The sequence below is a fragment of the Heloderma suspectum genome, chromosome 2, assembly GCF_057233095.1.
Source record: "Heloderma suspectum isolate Gila_16-S chromosome 2, 16-S_ref, whole genome shotgun sequence".
NCBI lineage: Eukaryota > Metazoa > Chordata > Lepidosauria > Squamata > Helodermatidae > Heloderma > Heloderma suspectum.
The window spans coordinates 270,994,388-271,010,075 of NC_139459.1; the positions used below are offsets into that span (position 1 = coordinate 270,994,388).

The following is a 15,688-nucleotide window of genomic DNA, read 5'->3' on the forward strand; positions in this document are numbered from 1 at the left end:
GAAACTTCCATTTCCGGTCGTTTGGGGGCTTGCCCCCAGAAGTGCTGTATTGCCACTGGCAGCAGTGATAGGGGCTGTGCACACTGCCGCCACTGGCCACACAAACACCAGGAACCAGCGGTGCTCACCATTAGCGGTAGGGCACCATTGGATCCTACTCCAGGACAGCAGATCACTTGATTCCTTCTTCCATCTTCTGAGAGATGAGGTTGTCAGCAAAGCAAGGCAACATTTATTAAATGTTCCATTCTTTAGCAGAGTTAAACTGAGCAGATATCAGGAGAGTTAAAATCTACCATTCCTGCTATAGCTCGCCTCCAGGAAAGTTTTCTCATCTATTTCAGGAAAGCATCATCTATGTTTCCCAGTTGGCTGGGTGAGGTCTCTACCACCACCAATAATATACTGATAATATTAATTTTGTTTCTCACTTGTCCAGATGCTTTCAGTAGGGCTTCCATTTCCAGAGTCACAGATTTCTGTGCAGGTGTATACATTATTTACATATAAACCTGCTACTACTCCCTTTCTGTTGAGATCTGTTCCTTTTGAACAAGCTCTACCACCCAATTGCTGTATTCCATTAATGAGTCTCACCCAGCCAAGTCTCAGTGATGCCTAGCAGACCATACTTACCATCCTGTATTAGAATGTAAAACTTCATCCTGTTTTTCATACTCCGTGTGTTAGTATATAGACATCAGAGGCCATGGGTATTGCACCTTCCCAGTTTCTCTACTGTTGTTGTTGTTGTTGTTCAGTCGTTAAGTCGTCCGACTCTTCATGACCCCATGGACCATAGCACGCCAGGCCTTCCTGTCCTCTGCTCTCTCCCAGAGTGGGCTCAAGTTCATATTCATTGCATCGGTGATGCTATCTAGCTATCTCATCCTCTGCCGTCACCTTCTCCTTTTGCCTTCAATCTTTCCCAGCATCAGGGTCTTTTCCAGTGACTTTTCTCTTCGCATTAGGTGGCCAAAATATTTGAGCTTCAGCTTCAGTATCTACCCTTCCAATGAGCAGTCAGGGTTGATTTCCTTTAGGATGGACTGATTTGACCTCCTTGCAGTCCAGGGGACTCGTAAGAGTCTTCTCCAGCACCACAGTTCGAAAGCATCAATTCTTCGGCGCTCAGCCTTCCTTATACTCCAGCTCTCACAGCCATACGTTACTGCTGGGAAAATCATAGCTTTAATTATACGAACCTTTGTCGGCAAGGTGATGTCTCTGCTTCTTACTATGCTGTCTAGGTTTCCCATAGCTTTCCTCCCAAGGAGCAAGCGTCTTTTAATTTCATGGCTACAGTCACCGTCTGCGGTGATCTTGGAGCCCAAGAAAATAAAATCTGTCACTGCTTCCATTTCTTCCCCTTCTATGCCAGGAGGTGATGGGGCCAGATGTCATTATCTTCGTTTTTTTAATGTTGCGTTTCAGACCAGCTTTTGCACTCTCCACTTTCACCCTCAACAGGAGGCTCTTTAGATCCTCTTTGCTTTCTGCCATTAGGGTGGTATCGTCTGCGTATCTGAGGCTGTTGATAATTCTCCCAGCATTCCGACCTGTGATTCATCCAACCCGGCGTTTCTCATGATTGATTGATTGATTGATTGATTGATTGCATTTATATCCCACCTTTTTTCCTCTTGCAAGGAAACCAAGGGGGCTTACATTATCCTCCTCCTCTCCATTCTATCCTCACAATAACAACCCTGTTGCAGATGTACTCTGCATATAAGTTAAATAAGCAGGGCGACAATATACAGCCTTGTCATACTCCTTTCCCAATTTTGAACCAATCGGTTGTTCCATGTCCGGTTCTTACTGTTGCTTCTTGACCCTCGTACAAGTTTCTCAGGAGACAGGTAAGGTGGTCTGGTACCCCCATCTCTTTAGGAATTTGCCAGTTTGTTGTGATCCACACAATCAAAGGCTTTAGCGTAGTCAATGAAGCAGAAGTAGATGTTTTTTCTGGAATTCTCTTGCTTTCTCCATGATCTAGCGAATGTTGGCAATTTGATCTCTAGTTCCTCTGCCTCTTCGAAACCCAGCTTGTACTTCTGGTAGTTCTCAGTTCACATACTGCTGAAGCCTAGCTTGTAGGATTTTGAACATAACCTTGCTAGCATGTGAAATGAGTGCAATTGCATGGTAGTTCAAACACTCTTTGGCATTGCCCTTCTTTGGAATTGGAATGTAAACTGACCTTTTCCAGTCTTGTGGCCACTGTTGAGTGTTCAAAATTTGTTGGCATATTGAGTTCAGCACTTTAACAGCATCATCTTTTAGGATTTTAAATAGCTCAGCTGGAATACTGTCATCTTCGCTAGCTTTGTTGTTAGTAATGCTTCCTAAGGCCCACTTGACTTCACTCTCTAGGATGTCCGACTCAAGTTCAGTGACCGTACTATCATGGCTATCAGGGACATTCAGATCTTTCCTGTATAGTTCTTCTGTGTATTCTTGCCACCTCTTCTTAATCTCATCTGCTTCTGTTAGGTCCCTGCCTTCTTTGTCCTTTATCATGCCCGTCTTTGCACAAAACGTTCCCTTGAGATCTCCAATTTTCTTGAAGAGATCTCTAGTCTTTCCCATTCTGTTGTTTTCTTTGATTTCTTTGCATTGTTCATTTAAGAAGGCCTTCTTGTCTCTCCTTGCTATTCACTGGAAATCTGCATTCAGTTGGGTATATCTTCCCCTTTCTCCCTTGTTTTTCGCTTCCCTTCTTTCCTCAGCTACTTGTAAAGCCTCATCAGACAGCCACTTTGCTTTCTTGCATTTCTTTTTCTTTGGGATGGATTTCGTTGCTGCCTCCTGAACAATGTTACAGACCTCCATCCATACTTCCTCAGGCACTCTGTCAGGTCTAATCCCTGAAATCTATTCCTCACCTCCACTGTATATTCATAAGGGATATGATTTAGGTCATACCTGAATGGTTTAGTGGTTTTCTGTACGTTCTTCAATTTAAGCTGAAATTTTGCAATAAGAAACTCATGATCTGAGCCACAGTCAGCTCCAGGTCTTGTTTTTACTGACTGTATAGAGCTTCTCCATCTTTGGCTGCAAAGGACATAATCAATCTGATTTCGATATTGACTATCTGGTGATGTCCATGTGTAGAGTTGCCTCTTGTGCTGTTGGAAAAGAGTGTTTGCTATGATCAGCGTGTTCTCTTGGCAAAACTCTATTAGCCTTTGTCCTGCTTCATTTTGTACACCAAGGCCATGCTTGCCTGTTATCCCGGTGATTTCTTGACTTCCTACTTTAGCATTCCAATCCCCTATGATGAAGAGGACATCTTTTTTTGGTGTTCGTTCTAGAAGGTGTTGTAGGTCTTCATAGAACTGATCAACCTCAGCTTCTTCATCCTCAGGGGTTGGGGCATAGACTTGAATTACTGTGGTGTTGAATGGTTTGCCTTGGATTCGTACTGAGATTCTATTGTTTTTGATATTGTACCCCAGTACTGCTTTTCCTACCCTTTTATTGACTATGAGCACTACTCCATTTCTTCTAAGGGATTCTTGCCCACAGTAGTAGATATAATGGTCACCTGAATTAAATTCGCCCATGCTTGTCCATTTTAGTTCGTTGATTCCCAAGATGTCGATGTTCAATCTTGCCATCTCATGTTTGACCACCTCCAGCTTACCTTGATTCATTGGTCTTACATTCCAGGTTCCTAAACAATATTGTTCTTTACAGCATCGGATTTTCTTTTCACCACCAGACACAGACACAGCTGCGTGTCCTTTCAGCTTTGGCCCAGCCGCTTCACTCTTTCTGGCACTACTTGGAAATTCCCTCTGCTCTTCCCCAGTAGTATATTGGACATCTTCCGGGGTCATCTCTTTTAGCCTTGTGATACGTTCCATGGGGTTTTCTTGGCAAGAATACTGGAGTGGGTTGCCATTTCCTTCTCCAGTGGACCACATTTTGTCAGAACTCTCTGCCATGACCTGTCCATCTTGGGTGGCCCTGCACGGCATAGCTTATGGCTTCACTGAGTTACACAAGCCCCTTCGCCACAGCAAGGCAGTGATTCATGAAGGGGTTCTCTACTGTATTTACCTGCAAATTAACTTGGCATCACCTCCACAGCCTTGCCTCCTCCTTTGTTACACATGTTCTTGTCCCTGATACTTAACTCAGTAGCTACTTCCAGGTTTTTGCCTCCCTCTCCCACAGGAATTAGTTTAAAGCCCTCTTGATCAGGTATGTGAGGTTCCTGGCAAACACAGTCTTCCCAGTCCGCTTGAGGTCCATTGCATCTTCTGCAAGACTTTCATATTGATATTGTGAGTCCATGAAACCAAACCTTTCCCAGTGATACCATCTCCCTAGCCAGCTGTTCACGTCCAGTATCCTATTTTCCCTATCAGTGTCCTGACCAGGAAGGGGTGATGAAATCATCACTTGTGCCACCAATTCCTTCATCTTCCTACCCAGAGCCTGACTGATAGAGCCTGGAGATCCATTCATGATTTTCTCTGTCTGTATCATTTGTTCCCACATGTATCAGCAGGACAGGATAGTAATCTGTGGGTTTGAGTTGTGGCAGCCTCTGCATCACATCTGGAATGCATGTTCCAGGAAAGCAACATACCACCTGAGATGACATGTTTGATCTATACATGGCTGCCTCTGTCCTGTGTATAGGTGGGGTATTGGGGGCTTGTGGGCTGCAGCAGGACAAGGAAATCTGAAGAATTTAGCAGAACTGCATTGTGCAAGGAGAAGTATGTTCTTGCTCATGCAAGACACCTCTGCATCCACACCATGGTCATGATTCAGTTTTGAAGAGATAAGTAAAGTTTTTAACATGTTTGTGTTAAATTAAGAATAATTTTAAACCAGGTTATTTACAAAGAGACACTATAACTGATTTTCCTTTAAAAATGCTTTAAATTAATTTAACTGAACATTTAAAAATCAATTTTTATTTATCCACTCTAATTTAGGAAGACTCTTCTGACAATATTTGCAACTCTTAAAAGGGTTATTAATGTTTAGCAAATAATTTTATTCTGCTTTTAACTGCCATGCATTTTTAATATTTGTAAGCAACTTTATTTTTAATTAGTGCAAGGCAAGATAAAAATTCAAATACTTGTAACCTTAGATGTTTTCAGACAAATCTTCTGTACTGTATTTTCCTCACCTTCCATAATTTAGTGATTACAGAGCAAGAGAGTGATCTTGTTTTGCAAGCAGTTAATGGTCAAATAGTAAAGTTCACTATCCACATGGAAACATGAAACATTGGCTTTGTGATAATGGGATGTGAAAAACAAGGTCACAGGAAAAAATAACATCTTTTGATCGTGGCACTTTGATAAGAGACATTTGTTACTACTTGATTATTCCTTAGTCAAGGCTTCTAAGAGCAGTGTAAATACACTGAAACAATGCACATATTTGAGCTATTTATATTGCAAGTTCCATTAATTTTGTTGATAGTTTTTAAATACACCTTAATACATCAATAAACATGGTTTCTAGTATCCAAGCCATTCTGCCATGTCGTATATTCCTATATAGTAATAATTCACAACCTTTGTGTGCACAGAATCATTTCTTCAAAATCAAGAGGTCAGTAAAACACATACAGATCTAACAGAAAAAAATTGTCCATTGCAACGTAAGAAGAGTTTTACTATGTCAGAGTAGTAGTCCATTCTGAGCCTGTTATTTTGCCCCCAGCTCTGACCAGTACTGGCTGGTGTGTAAGAAGTGCATACGAATAATGGATTTCAGTTTTCTATTTACATTGGTTCTCTAAGTAGGGTTGAAGGCCTCTCCTTATGCTGAGCAAAGGGAGCTGTGCTCTGCCAACCTTGCAGAATCCGCTTAGCCGAATCATAGAATAGTAGGGCTAGAAGGGGCCTATAAGATCATTGAGTCCAACCCCCTGCTTAATGCAGGAATACAAGTCAAAGCATCCCTGACAGATGGGTGTCCAGCTTCGTCTTGAATGCCTCCAGTGTGGGAGAGCCCAGCACCTCTCTAGGTAATTGGTTCCATTGTCGTATTGCTCTAACAGTCAGGCAGTTTTTCCTGATGTTCAGCCGGAGTTTGGCTTACTGCAACTTGAGCCCATTATTCCATGTCCTGCACTCTGGGATGATCAAGAGAGATCCTGGCCTTCCTCTCTGTGACAACTTTTCAAGTACTTGAAGAGCGCTATCATATCTCCCCTCAGTCTTCTCTTCTCAAGGCTAAACATGCCCAGTTCTTTCAGTCTCTCTTCATAGGGCTTTGTTTCCAGTCTCCTGATCATCTTTGTTGCCCTCCTCTGAACCCTCTCCAGTTTGTCTGCATCCTTCTTAAAGTGTGGTGCCCAGAACTGGACACAGTACTCCAGATGAGACCTAACCAGTGCTGAGTGGAGGGGAACTAGTACTGCACATGATTTGGAAGCTGTACTTCTATGAATGTAGCCCAAAATAGCATTTGCCTTTTTTTGCAGCCACATCATATTGTTGGCTCATATTCAGCTTGTGCTCTACAACAATTCCAAGATCCTTCTCGCTTGTAGTGTTGTTGAGCCACGTATCCCCCATCTTGTAACTGTGCATTTGGGTTTTTTTCCGAGGTGCAGAACTTGGCATTTTTCCCTGTTAAATTTCATTCTGTGGTTTTCTGTCCAGCACTCCAGCCTATCAAGATCACTTTGAATTGTGTTTCTGTCTTCCAGGGTATTAACTAACCTGCCCAATTTTGTGTCATCTGCAAATCTGATAAGCCTCCCCTGCAACTCCTCATCCAAGTCATTAATAGAAATGTGGAAGAGCACTGAGCCCTCCGATTCCCTGCTTATTACCTCTCCCCAGTTTGAGAAGATCCCATTGATAAGCACTCTTTGAATCTGATTCTGTAGTCAGATGTGGATCCAAGCCCACTTTGAGCTAGTTTGCTCATCAGGATATCATGGGGCGCTTTGTTGAAAGCTATGCTGAAGTGGAGGTATATTACGGCCACAGCATTCCCACAGTCCACAAACAACGTTACCTGATCAAAAAATGAGATCAGGTTAGTCTGACAAGATTTGTTCTTGACAAATCCATGTTGGCCTCGAGTAATCACTGCATTGTTTTCAAGATGCTTTCAGACGATTGCTTTATAATCTACTCTAGAATTTTCCCAGGGATTGATGTCAGACTGACTGGTCTGCAGTTCCCAGGTTCCTCCTTTTTACCCTTTTTGAAGATAGGGACAACATTAGCCCTCCTCCAGTCATCTGGCACTTCACCCGTCCTCCATGATTTCTCAAAGATAATAGACAGTGGTTCTGAGAGTTCTTCTGCCAGTTCCTCTATTACTCTAGGACACAGTTCATCTGGCCCTGGAGATTTGAACTCATTCAAAGTAATTAGGTGTTCCTTGACTCTATGCCTGTCAGTCGCAAGCTGCAATCCTGCCCTTTCAGCCTGTACTTCGCCTTTGCCAGTGGGGTCATAGACCCTCTTTCGGGAGAAGACTGAGCTGAAGTAGGAATTGAGCATTTCTGCCTTTGTCATCTGCTGTCATTTTGCCATCTTTATTTAATAACTGATCCACAATTTCTTTCCTTAGTCTTTTACTATGCACGTATCTGAAGAAAGCGTTTTTGTTGCTTTTAGCATCCCTCACTAACCTCAGCTCGTTCTCACCTTTAGCCTTCCTGACACCATCCCTGCAATTTTGTGCTACCTGCCTGTACTCTTCCTTTGTAGCTTGGCCTTCTTTCCACTTCCTATATGTGCCCTTTTTTCTTTTCAGGTTGTCTCTAAGCTTTTTGTAAAGCCACATTGGCTTCTTCTGTTGTCTTCCTCCCTTTTTTCTTGTTGGAATTGTTTTTAATTGTGCCTTGAGAATTTTGTTTTTTAACAACTCCCATTCATCTTGGACTCCTTTTCTCATTAGAGTCGCTTGCCATGGGACCTTACTTATCATTGTTCTGAGTTTATTAAAATTCGCTTTCCTAAAATCCAGGGTACGCATTTGGCTACGCTCAGCCTTTGCTTCCCTTAGAACCAAGAACTCAAGTATAGCATGGTCACTTTCCCCCAGAGTTCCTGTAATTGCTACTTTATTCACTAAGTCATCTCTGTTGGTTAGGGTCAAGTCAAGGATAGCCGATCCTCTAGTTCCTTCCTCTACTTTCTGTAGGAGGAAGTTATCTGCCACACAAGTCAGGAATTTCTTGAAGGGGCCATGCTTTGCACAATTTGTCTCCCAACAAATATCAGGGAAATTGAAGTCCCCCATTACTACTACATCATCATGCTTCCTTGAAACATTGGCAATTTGCTTTTCAAAAGTTTCATCCTCATCTTCTCCTTGATTGGGTGGCCAGTAGTAGTCTCTGGCCACCATGTTCCTTTTATCTTTGCTCCATTTGTTTTAACCCAGATGCTTTCGATGGGGCTACCAAGCTCATCCTCCTGTATTTCTGTGCAGAGATATGTATTTTTAACATATACTGCAACTCCACCTCCCTTTCTGTTCCTTCTGTTCTTTCAGAACAAGTTACATCCTTCAATTGCTGTATTCCAGTCATGGGAGTCATCCCACCAAGTTTCAGTTACACCTATCAAGTCATAATTTCCCTCCTGTATTAAGAGTTCGAGTTCATTCTGTTTGTTTCCCATGCTCTAGGCAGTAGTATATAGACATCGAAGACCATGTGCTTTATAGACTGGCTTTCTTCCTACATGTTTTTGAAGACTATTATTGGGTGCTATTAGAGCTGTTCTCCCCACTGTGGTGCATGAGCCTTAATCTATTGTTACCCCCAATTTTACGTCTCCCTCCCCCGTCGGATTCAGTTTAAAGCCCTCCTGATGAAGTTCTTCATGCTATGGCCAAACACATTCTTCCCAGCCCTTGTGAGGTGCAACCCATCCCTTGCCAACAGTCCATGTTCCAGGAAGTATAGCCTGTGGTCCCAGAATCCAAATCTCTCACGTCTCCACCACCTTCGTAGCCAGTCATTCACCTAGAGTTTTTTCCTTTCCCTTTCTGTCCCTCTTCTAACTACTGGAAGGATGGATGAGAAAACTATCTGGGCCCCAAAATTCTTGAGTTTCCTTCCCAAAACTTCAAAGTCTGACGTGATTTCTTCGTAGCTCCACTTGGCCTATCATTTGTTCCTACATGGAGGAGAAGAAAGGGATACCTCTCAGTGGGCTTAATGAGTCCAGGCAACCCTTCAGTCTTGTCTCTAACCCATCCTCCTGGGAAAGAGCATACCTGGAGAGTCCATGGGTCTTCGCGACATACTTGGGTTTCAGTCCCACGCAGCAAGCAGTCTCTCACTACTACTACTAATCTCTTCTTGTTGTTGTAGGCCTTGGTTTCATGCTTGACTGACCTTCAGCTTCTTGCTCGCTCTCATGCAGGTTCCCCTGTAATTCTTCCTCTGCAGGCTGTCCTCCAGTCTCATCCTCAAGTACCTGGAAACAGTTCCATAGTTCCAGTACTTCCACTGGTGCAGAGTGGCTTCTAGTTCTTCTGCTCCTAACTGTCACCTTTTCCCAAGAAGTATCCTGTACTTCATTTTTCCTCGCCTCAGCATTTTCTTCTTCTGCCTCAGCTTGCAGTTGCTCTTCTGGAAGCTGTACTTTGCTTTGCTGCTGTAGTTGCACTGTTCTGTCTAAGAACTCTTCATCTTCTCTTATTCCCTGGAGGGTCAACACTCACCACTCCAGTCCTCTTACTTTTTCTTCCAACAGTATAATCAACTTGCACTTGTTGCACATTTGGACCATGTTGATCTCAGGCAAGAAAATAAACACTGCATAGACCTTGCAGGTCACCAGCACTGGAGAGTCTTTTCTTTCTGTAGTCTCTATTCCCTTTATGTTTCTAGCTTTCTGATTGTACCAGGATAACCTGTGTTTTGTCCTCTATTCACTGGAAGTTACCAACAGAGTCTCACTGATACGAAAGTGTGTGTTACAAGAAAAAAAAAAAAAATTGTTAGGGACCTCCCCCTTTACCTCTCCTGCTGGACTCTGTTGCCAAACTCCTGTTTGCTCTTCCTGTTCGCCCACTCTGGTCACTCGCTCTCTGGGAGCTTGCTTGCTTGTATAGCCCCTAGATCAGTTGGAGCAGCTTCCTCTGCTCTGCTCAGCTAGGAGACAGGAAACAGATTACAACTCCCTGCCCACACAGCTGCTGAGAGTAATCAGGCCACACCCCCTCAATTCAGTTGGAGCTCTCAGTCACACACCGCGACTCAGAATGGAAAGTCCCTGGGCTTACTCTAGGCCAGTAACCATTTTGCCTTTGTTTCCTTTTCCACTGCAACTCCCTTGCCAAACTCCTGTTTGTTTCCCCTGTTGATCTGATCACTCACTTTCTGGGAGCTTGCTTGCTTATAGCCCCTAGACCAGCAGCTTCCTCTGCTCTCCTCAGCTAGGAGACAGGAAACAGGCAAATAAATAAGATTGTATTGGTGTCAAGCTACAGACTGACACCTCTCCAAGCCATCTGATGGTCTGAAACAACAGTTATGATGCATAGCCCTAATAAACTAGCCCTGGGTTATTTGGACTCTAATCAATACCATTTGACACTAAAGTTTGCATGACCACAAGAAGATAGATTTTCTTGAGGTGGATTAAGTTCATAAAGTAATCAGATGAACATAATAGGTCCCACCTATTTTGTCAGTTGCACTAAAAGCAACAGGTGAAAAATTGTCAGAAAACAGCCATACTGTTTTGTTGGCTAGAGCTGCAGCTGTAGTGGTATCTGCTAACAACACAGATTTAGTGGGCATTAAGCCTCTCTCCTCTTGATTGATACTCCCTGTTCTTCACAGACAGGCTACTATACTTCTGGGGGTGGGGGGGATTTAACCAAATGTTTCCTATAAGAGGTCAGGGTTGTTTCTGAATCTGAGTCACTTGCATTTTCCTGCCTTTATCTGAGAAAATTTCTCCTCCCACCCCACCGCCTTGATGCTTGTTTTTGTGCCAAAGGGGAGATGATATCTGAAAATCACTCACAGTCACACTCTCTGAGGCCTGCTTCCAATGGCTCAAGACATACATCTTTAAGATAGAAAGGATTATTCCAAAGTACACAGTGCATAAATGTCAGAGATGTCATATAAGATGCAGTGGGTCTTACTCAGATGTTGTAATGTGCATCTGAGACCGTTTTATAGCTCCCTATACATGTACTCTGTTAAAACACTTGTGAAGAAATGTATTGGAAGCAATGCTGGGCTCACAACCCAGTTTGCAACTGGTGAGGGGGCTATTTACATGTAGAGAGGAATGGAGATTGGATATCGGGGTGGGGTATCGGGGTGGGGGAGAAGGTCTCCTATGTCTACTGGTCCACCCCAATATTTCATCATTTTCCCCTGCTCAAATAGTGATTTGCCCAAGATCCTTAAAAGATTGATAGAAGTTACTATATCCAAAGACAATGCATGATTCACTGCACCTCAGTGGCCTTCGGAACTCAACTTACATTTTAATATATAATCCAGTATTATAAATCATAATTCAGGACATCAAGATCAGAGAACTCAAAATCCATATTCAGCCATATACACCTGGGTGGTCTTCGTAAAGCCAACCAATAAGCTCCTTTCGTGTAAAAGAAGACTAGCAACAAGGTGATTTCATAAACAGTGGAGTCATGTTGTCTCTGCAGTAGAAGTGCAAAAAAAGTACTTTATTTAAAAAGCTAGAGCAGCAAACCTGGTGCCTTTCAGACATTTTGGACTACGTTCCCAGCATTCTTGACCATTTGCCATGCTGACTGGGGTTGATGGGAGTTGAATTCCACAACATTTGGAGGTCAGCAGGCTGGGGAAAGCTGTGCTAGAGTGAGCTGTATGCTCTCTCACAGAAGGGCAAAATCAGAAAGACCTTTCCTATCTCTCGCTGTTAGTTATTATCCCAAGATGTGCTGCTTGACAGACACTTGAGATTTTTTTGTCCTTCAGCATTTTAATTCCTTCCTTCTGCTTTTTCCTTCTAGTGGATGAGGGGCTCCCTTTCCACTGATCTGTCTCCTCACAGATGAGAACTGATAATTTTCTTTATGCAAGTTGTAATGAATTCTGTCATCACACAAAGGGATCGCTAATAAAATGAATCAAAGCAGCAGTGAAAATGAATAGAAAGCCTCCTTTTGAAATTAGTTTTATATTAAAGTGCCATATCATCAGTTGAAAGCATGGAGGATTTTTTAAGGCACAGATTTGAGCTAGTTAAATGTGAGGGAAGGATATGTGACACATTGACATAAATTCACAGATTTAGTTTGTTCATAAGCCAGTGGGCAGGCAGATATTTTAAGTGTAGTCAAAATTTCTGTATTTTTAATTAATGGAGTGTGTTAATCTCTAATCCCCAAGATGAAGATAGTTTTCTGAGATGCTGTGCAGGTCAGCCAACACTGCTCCCATCTTTCTAGATGTTTGGGGCTTTTGTACATTGTTTTTAAATATATGTTTATGTCTTTTAGCTGTTGATATGAGATTAATCTTGGGTTCTTAGCAAGGAAGTTTTCTTGTAGCTGTGAGGCAAATAGCAAAAGCAAGCATGTCCATTCTGTGAAACTCATTTAGAAAATCTCTCCCCCACCCCCGCCACACCATTATTACTTTGGAAGGGAAGGATCAGCTTTGCTGATCCTTGAGGCATTTGTTGGGAGGCGGAAGTTTAGGCGCAGACACAGCAAATCTGTCCCTGAGCCTAATTAAGTTGGATGACTGTATACAACCAACACACACACTCACACGCATGCCTTGGCCCACACTAATATGTACATATTGCCCTCTGCTGCTAGGGATATTGTCATGTGCCATCCCCATGAAAAGCCAGTTCTTGTGGATTGGAAACTCACTGTGCATCCATATGCCTCGGACTCTTTTTTCTAATGGAAATGATTATATTGTTCAAAAAGCCAATTCCTTTAATAATTCTTTTGGATCACAGTTGTTCCCAAAACAGTAGTTAAGGTGACAGACCTGGGTGCTAATGTAATATACTCTTGTCTGCATAAGGTCATTGTAAAGCTGTAGTTACTGCATAGTGTACCTTCTTAAAACCAGAAGGGATATCCCTTAAAAGTAATGCTTCCACGAGCTGGTGCCCTCCAAACGTTTTGGACTCCCATCTGCCCTAGCCAGCATGGCTAATGGACAGGAATGCTGGGAGTTGTAGTCAAAAACATCTGTAGGGCACCAAGTTTGGAAGGCTGGTGTAGAGTAACACTTGTATGATGGGGTTGTGGTATGGGTAAAACTGGGGTGCTTCTTTCTGTACTGCAGGAGAAATAGACCCTTCTTGCTTGTTTTCTTTTGATGTTAAGATTCCTATCTGCAGTTGAGGAAGACAGCACACTCATTTCTGTGTGAATCTCACTATCCCTTGAGCAAATGTTTGCTTAGTGGTGAGGTATGAAGGGGCTGTTAGGGTTAGGACCTTTCTGTTCACTTGCCCTGCCTGGTCAGATTTTGAATGTAAGAACACTAGTGGGTAAGAGAAGAGTAGGGATAGTAAGCCATGAGGTGAGGGAACACTAAGTTGAAACAATTAAGTGACGTTCACTACCTTTCATCTGCTCTGAGTATTTTTTTTTCTCCCTCATAGTCTGAGAGCTATGGCTGGTGTCTTGAAACAAGCACTGCATCTTCTTGCTCTGGGTGAAACTTACTGAGTGTCTGAACTGTGTAGAATTTCCACAGTTCAACCCATCTCAGTTGTATTCCTTGAGGTAGCCTTTTTTCTGTTGAGGTAGCCTTTCTGAGATCTCTGTTCCTTGAGGTAGCCTTTTTTTTTTTTTGTAAGAACTCTTTACCTTCAGTGCCAATGTCTGTTTCCCATGTCTGAATGTGCTTCAGTGTTTGTAGTTCCCTTGCTGGGCTATAGACCTTTTGTGGATTTGAAATGTCAGTTAAACCGTTTATTAAACTGAATTTTGAAACGGGGAAGAAGTTGTTGATCTTAAAAAGTATTCTTTTTGGCTCCTTTGGACCTCCAAACTGGAGGATAAAGAAATTATAAATGAGATGAGAGGAACACGAGAATCAATTCAAATATAGTTGAATGAGCTGTTAAACAACACTTCTTTCTTCTATACATACTTTCAGGATCTCTGATTAAAATGGTCAAAAAGAACACATTCTTGGATTAGTATTGGGCACCTTTTGTTGGATCCTATCGAACGCTGGATAAAATAGTGTACCAGATTTCCAGAAAGAGATATTCATCTGTGGTTAATATGAGACAAATTTTCACTGGAATCTGCCTAATCAGAATGGTGGTAATGGGGCAGTGAAAATATATCGTCAAACAGCACTGTGCAAGCTTGTCAAAAAGTTCTTCTAATATTGTGCCCTTTAATGAAAAACTGTCTCTTCCTGAAGCTGCTGTCTTTGCATTCAAGCATTGATTAAAACATGAGACAAAGTGTTGTCCCTTGTCAAAACCACTGGTCAGCAGTACATTTTTAGCACTGAACAGTAATTGCAACACTTCAATTCATATTTGAATGGCAAGTCAAGGACAGCTCAATACTGAGCTCCTACAGAATAAAAGCTGGAAAAGTGAAGCTGTTCGGAGTTCCAATATCAGCCAACCAACAGTAGTGTTAATGAAATCTTTGTTGAATCATTAGAATGTTTGCCTTAGCAAACATAGCCAGACAATCTTTTAAAGTTATTTTGAAGCCAGTCTGTTTATAAATAGGCATGGTACTTTAAAACAGATTAAATACACTATTGTTGGTCAAAGCACTTAAATTCATTTTAAGCCCACTGGAATGCATGTACTCAACAGTGGTTATACTTCATTTACTTCGACTGGCAAAACTTATATCCATATTTAATCTAAGCATGAAAGAAAGTTCTTATAGAATGTTGGCACAGATTCAATGTCTCTTGCAGGGAGAATACATTTCTTGGCCTCATTTGGACATTAATTGGGCCATAATTCTGCAAGTAGCATTCATTTAATAGTTGCTTAATTTTTTAATTCAAAATAAAGATTTTAATCTGTTATGGGCTGTTGCTAATTGCAGGTGTGCAATAGCACAGTAGATTTCTCTGCACACTCAGCACTGGAATGGTGTGTTGGTACCAGGTTTGCAAAATACCCATTAAGGTGTCATTATGCGGTCTGTTCCCCAGATAACTTTTTGGAATTACTTCATAAGAACACTGCATATGAATCTACAAAAGTATTCATCTTCTTGTTGAGTTTATCTGTGCATTAATATTCAGTATTCTTAGAGTCGCCTAGGTTATAGTTGTACATTGCTTCTGAATTGTTGTATTGCAAACTAGTTGTGGGGCTTGTTCTTTCTTGATATTGGGTCTGGGAGTGCTTTTCTAACGCACTGCTGACTTACAATTTCAGATATGTAAAACTTTGAAAGCCAAGTGCAGAGTACAGATCAGGCACAAATTGTTACCTTGTAGTTTGACAAGGTTTGATTTCCAACATATTCAAAAAATTATTACATGCTTATTCTGTCTTCCATCTCACAGGTATGGATGTGTGGGGGTCGCATGGAAGACATTCCTTGTTCCCGTGTAGGCCATATCTACAGGAAATATGTTCCTTATAAGGTTCCAACAGGAGTCAGCTTGGCAAGGGTAAGAGTCTGTTTTGGTATGTGAGGAACAGTCTTTTAGAGGAAAAAAAATAATCCTTAATTTGAATTGGTAAAAGCA

The 15,688-nt window shown here is 42.0% G+C and overlaps 1 protein-coding gene across 4 annotated transcripts in view; it reads left to right on the top strand.

The window, feature by feature from the left end:
* The window catches only part of GALNT10 (polypeptide N-acetylgalactosaminyltransferase 10), a 108,313-nt gene that overhangs the window by 66,102 nt on the left and 26,523 nt on the right, over window positions 1-15,688 (top strand). For all 4 annotated transcript variants that reach the window (XM_084839220.1, XM_084839224.1, XM_084839222.1 and 1 more), the window contains exon 8: window positions 15,503-15,610. In XM_084839220.1, coding sequence (XP_084695346.1) covers window positions 15,503-15,610 — 108 coding nt within the window. The remainder of the gene's footprint in view (window positions 1-15,502; window positions 15,611-15,688) is intronic.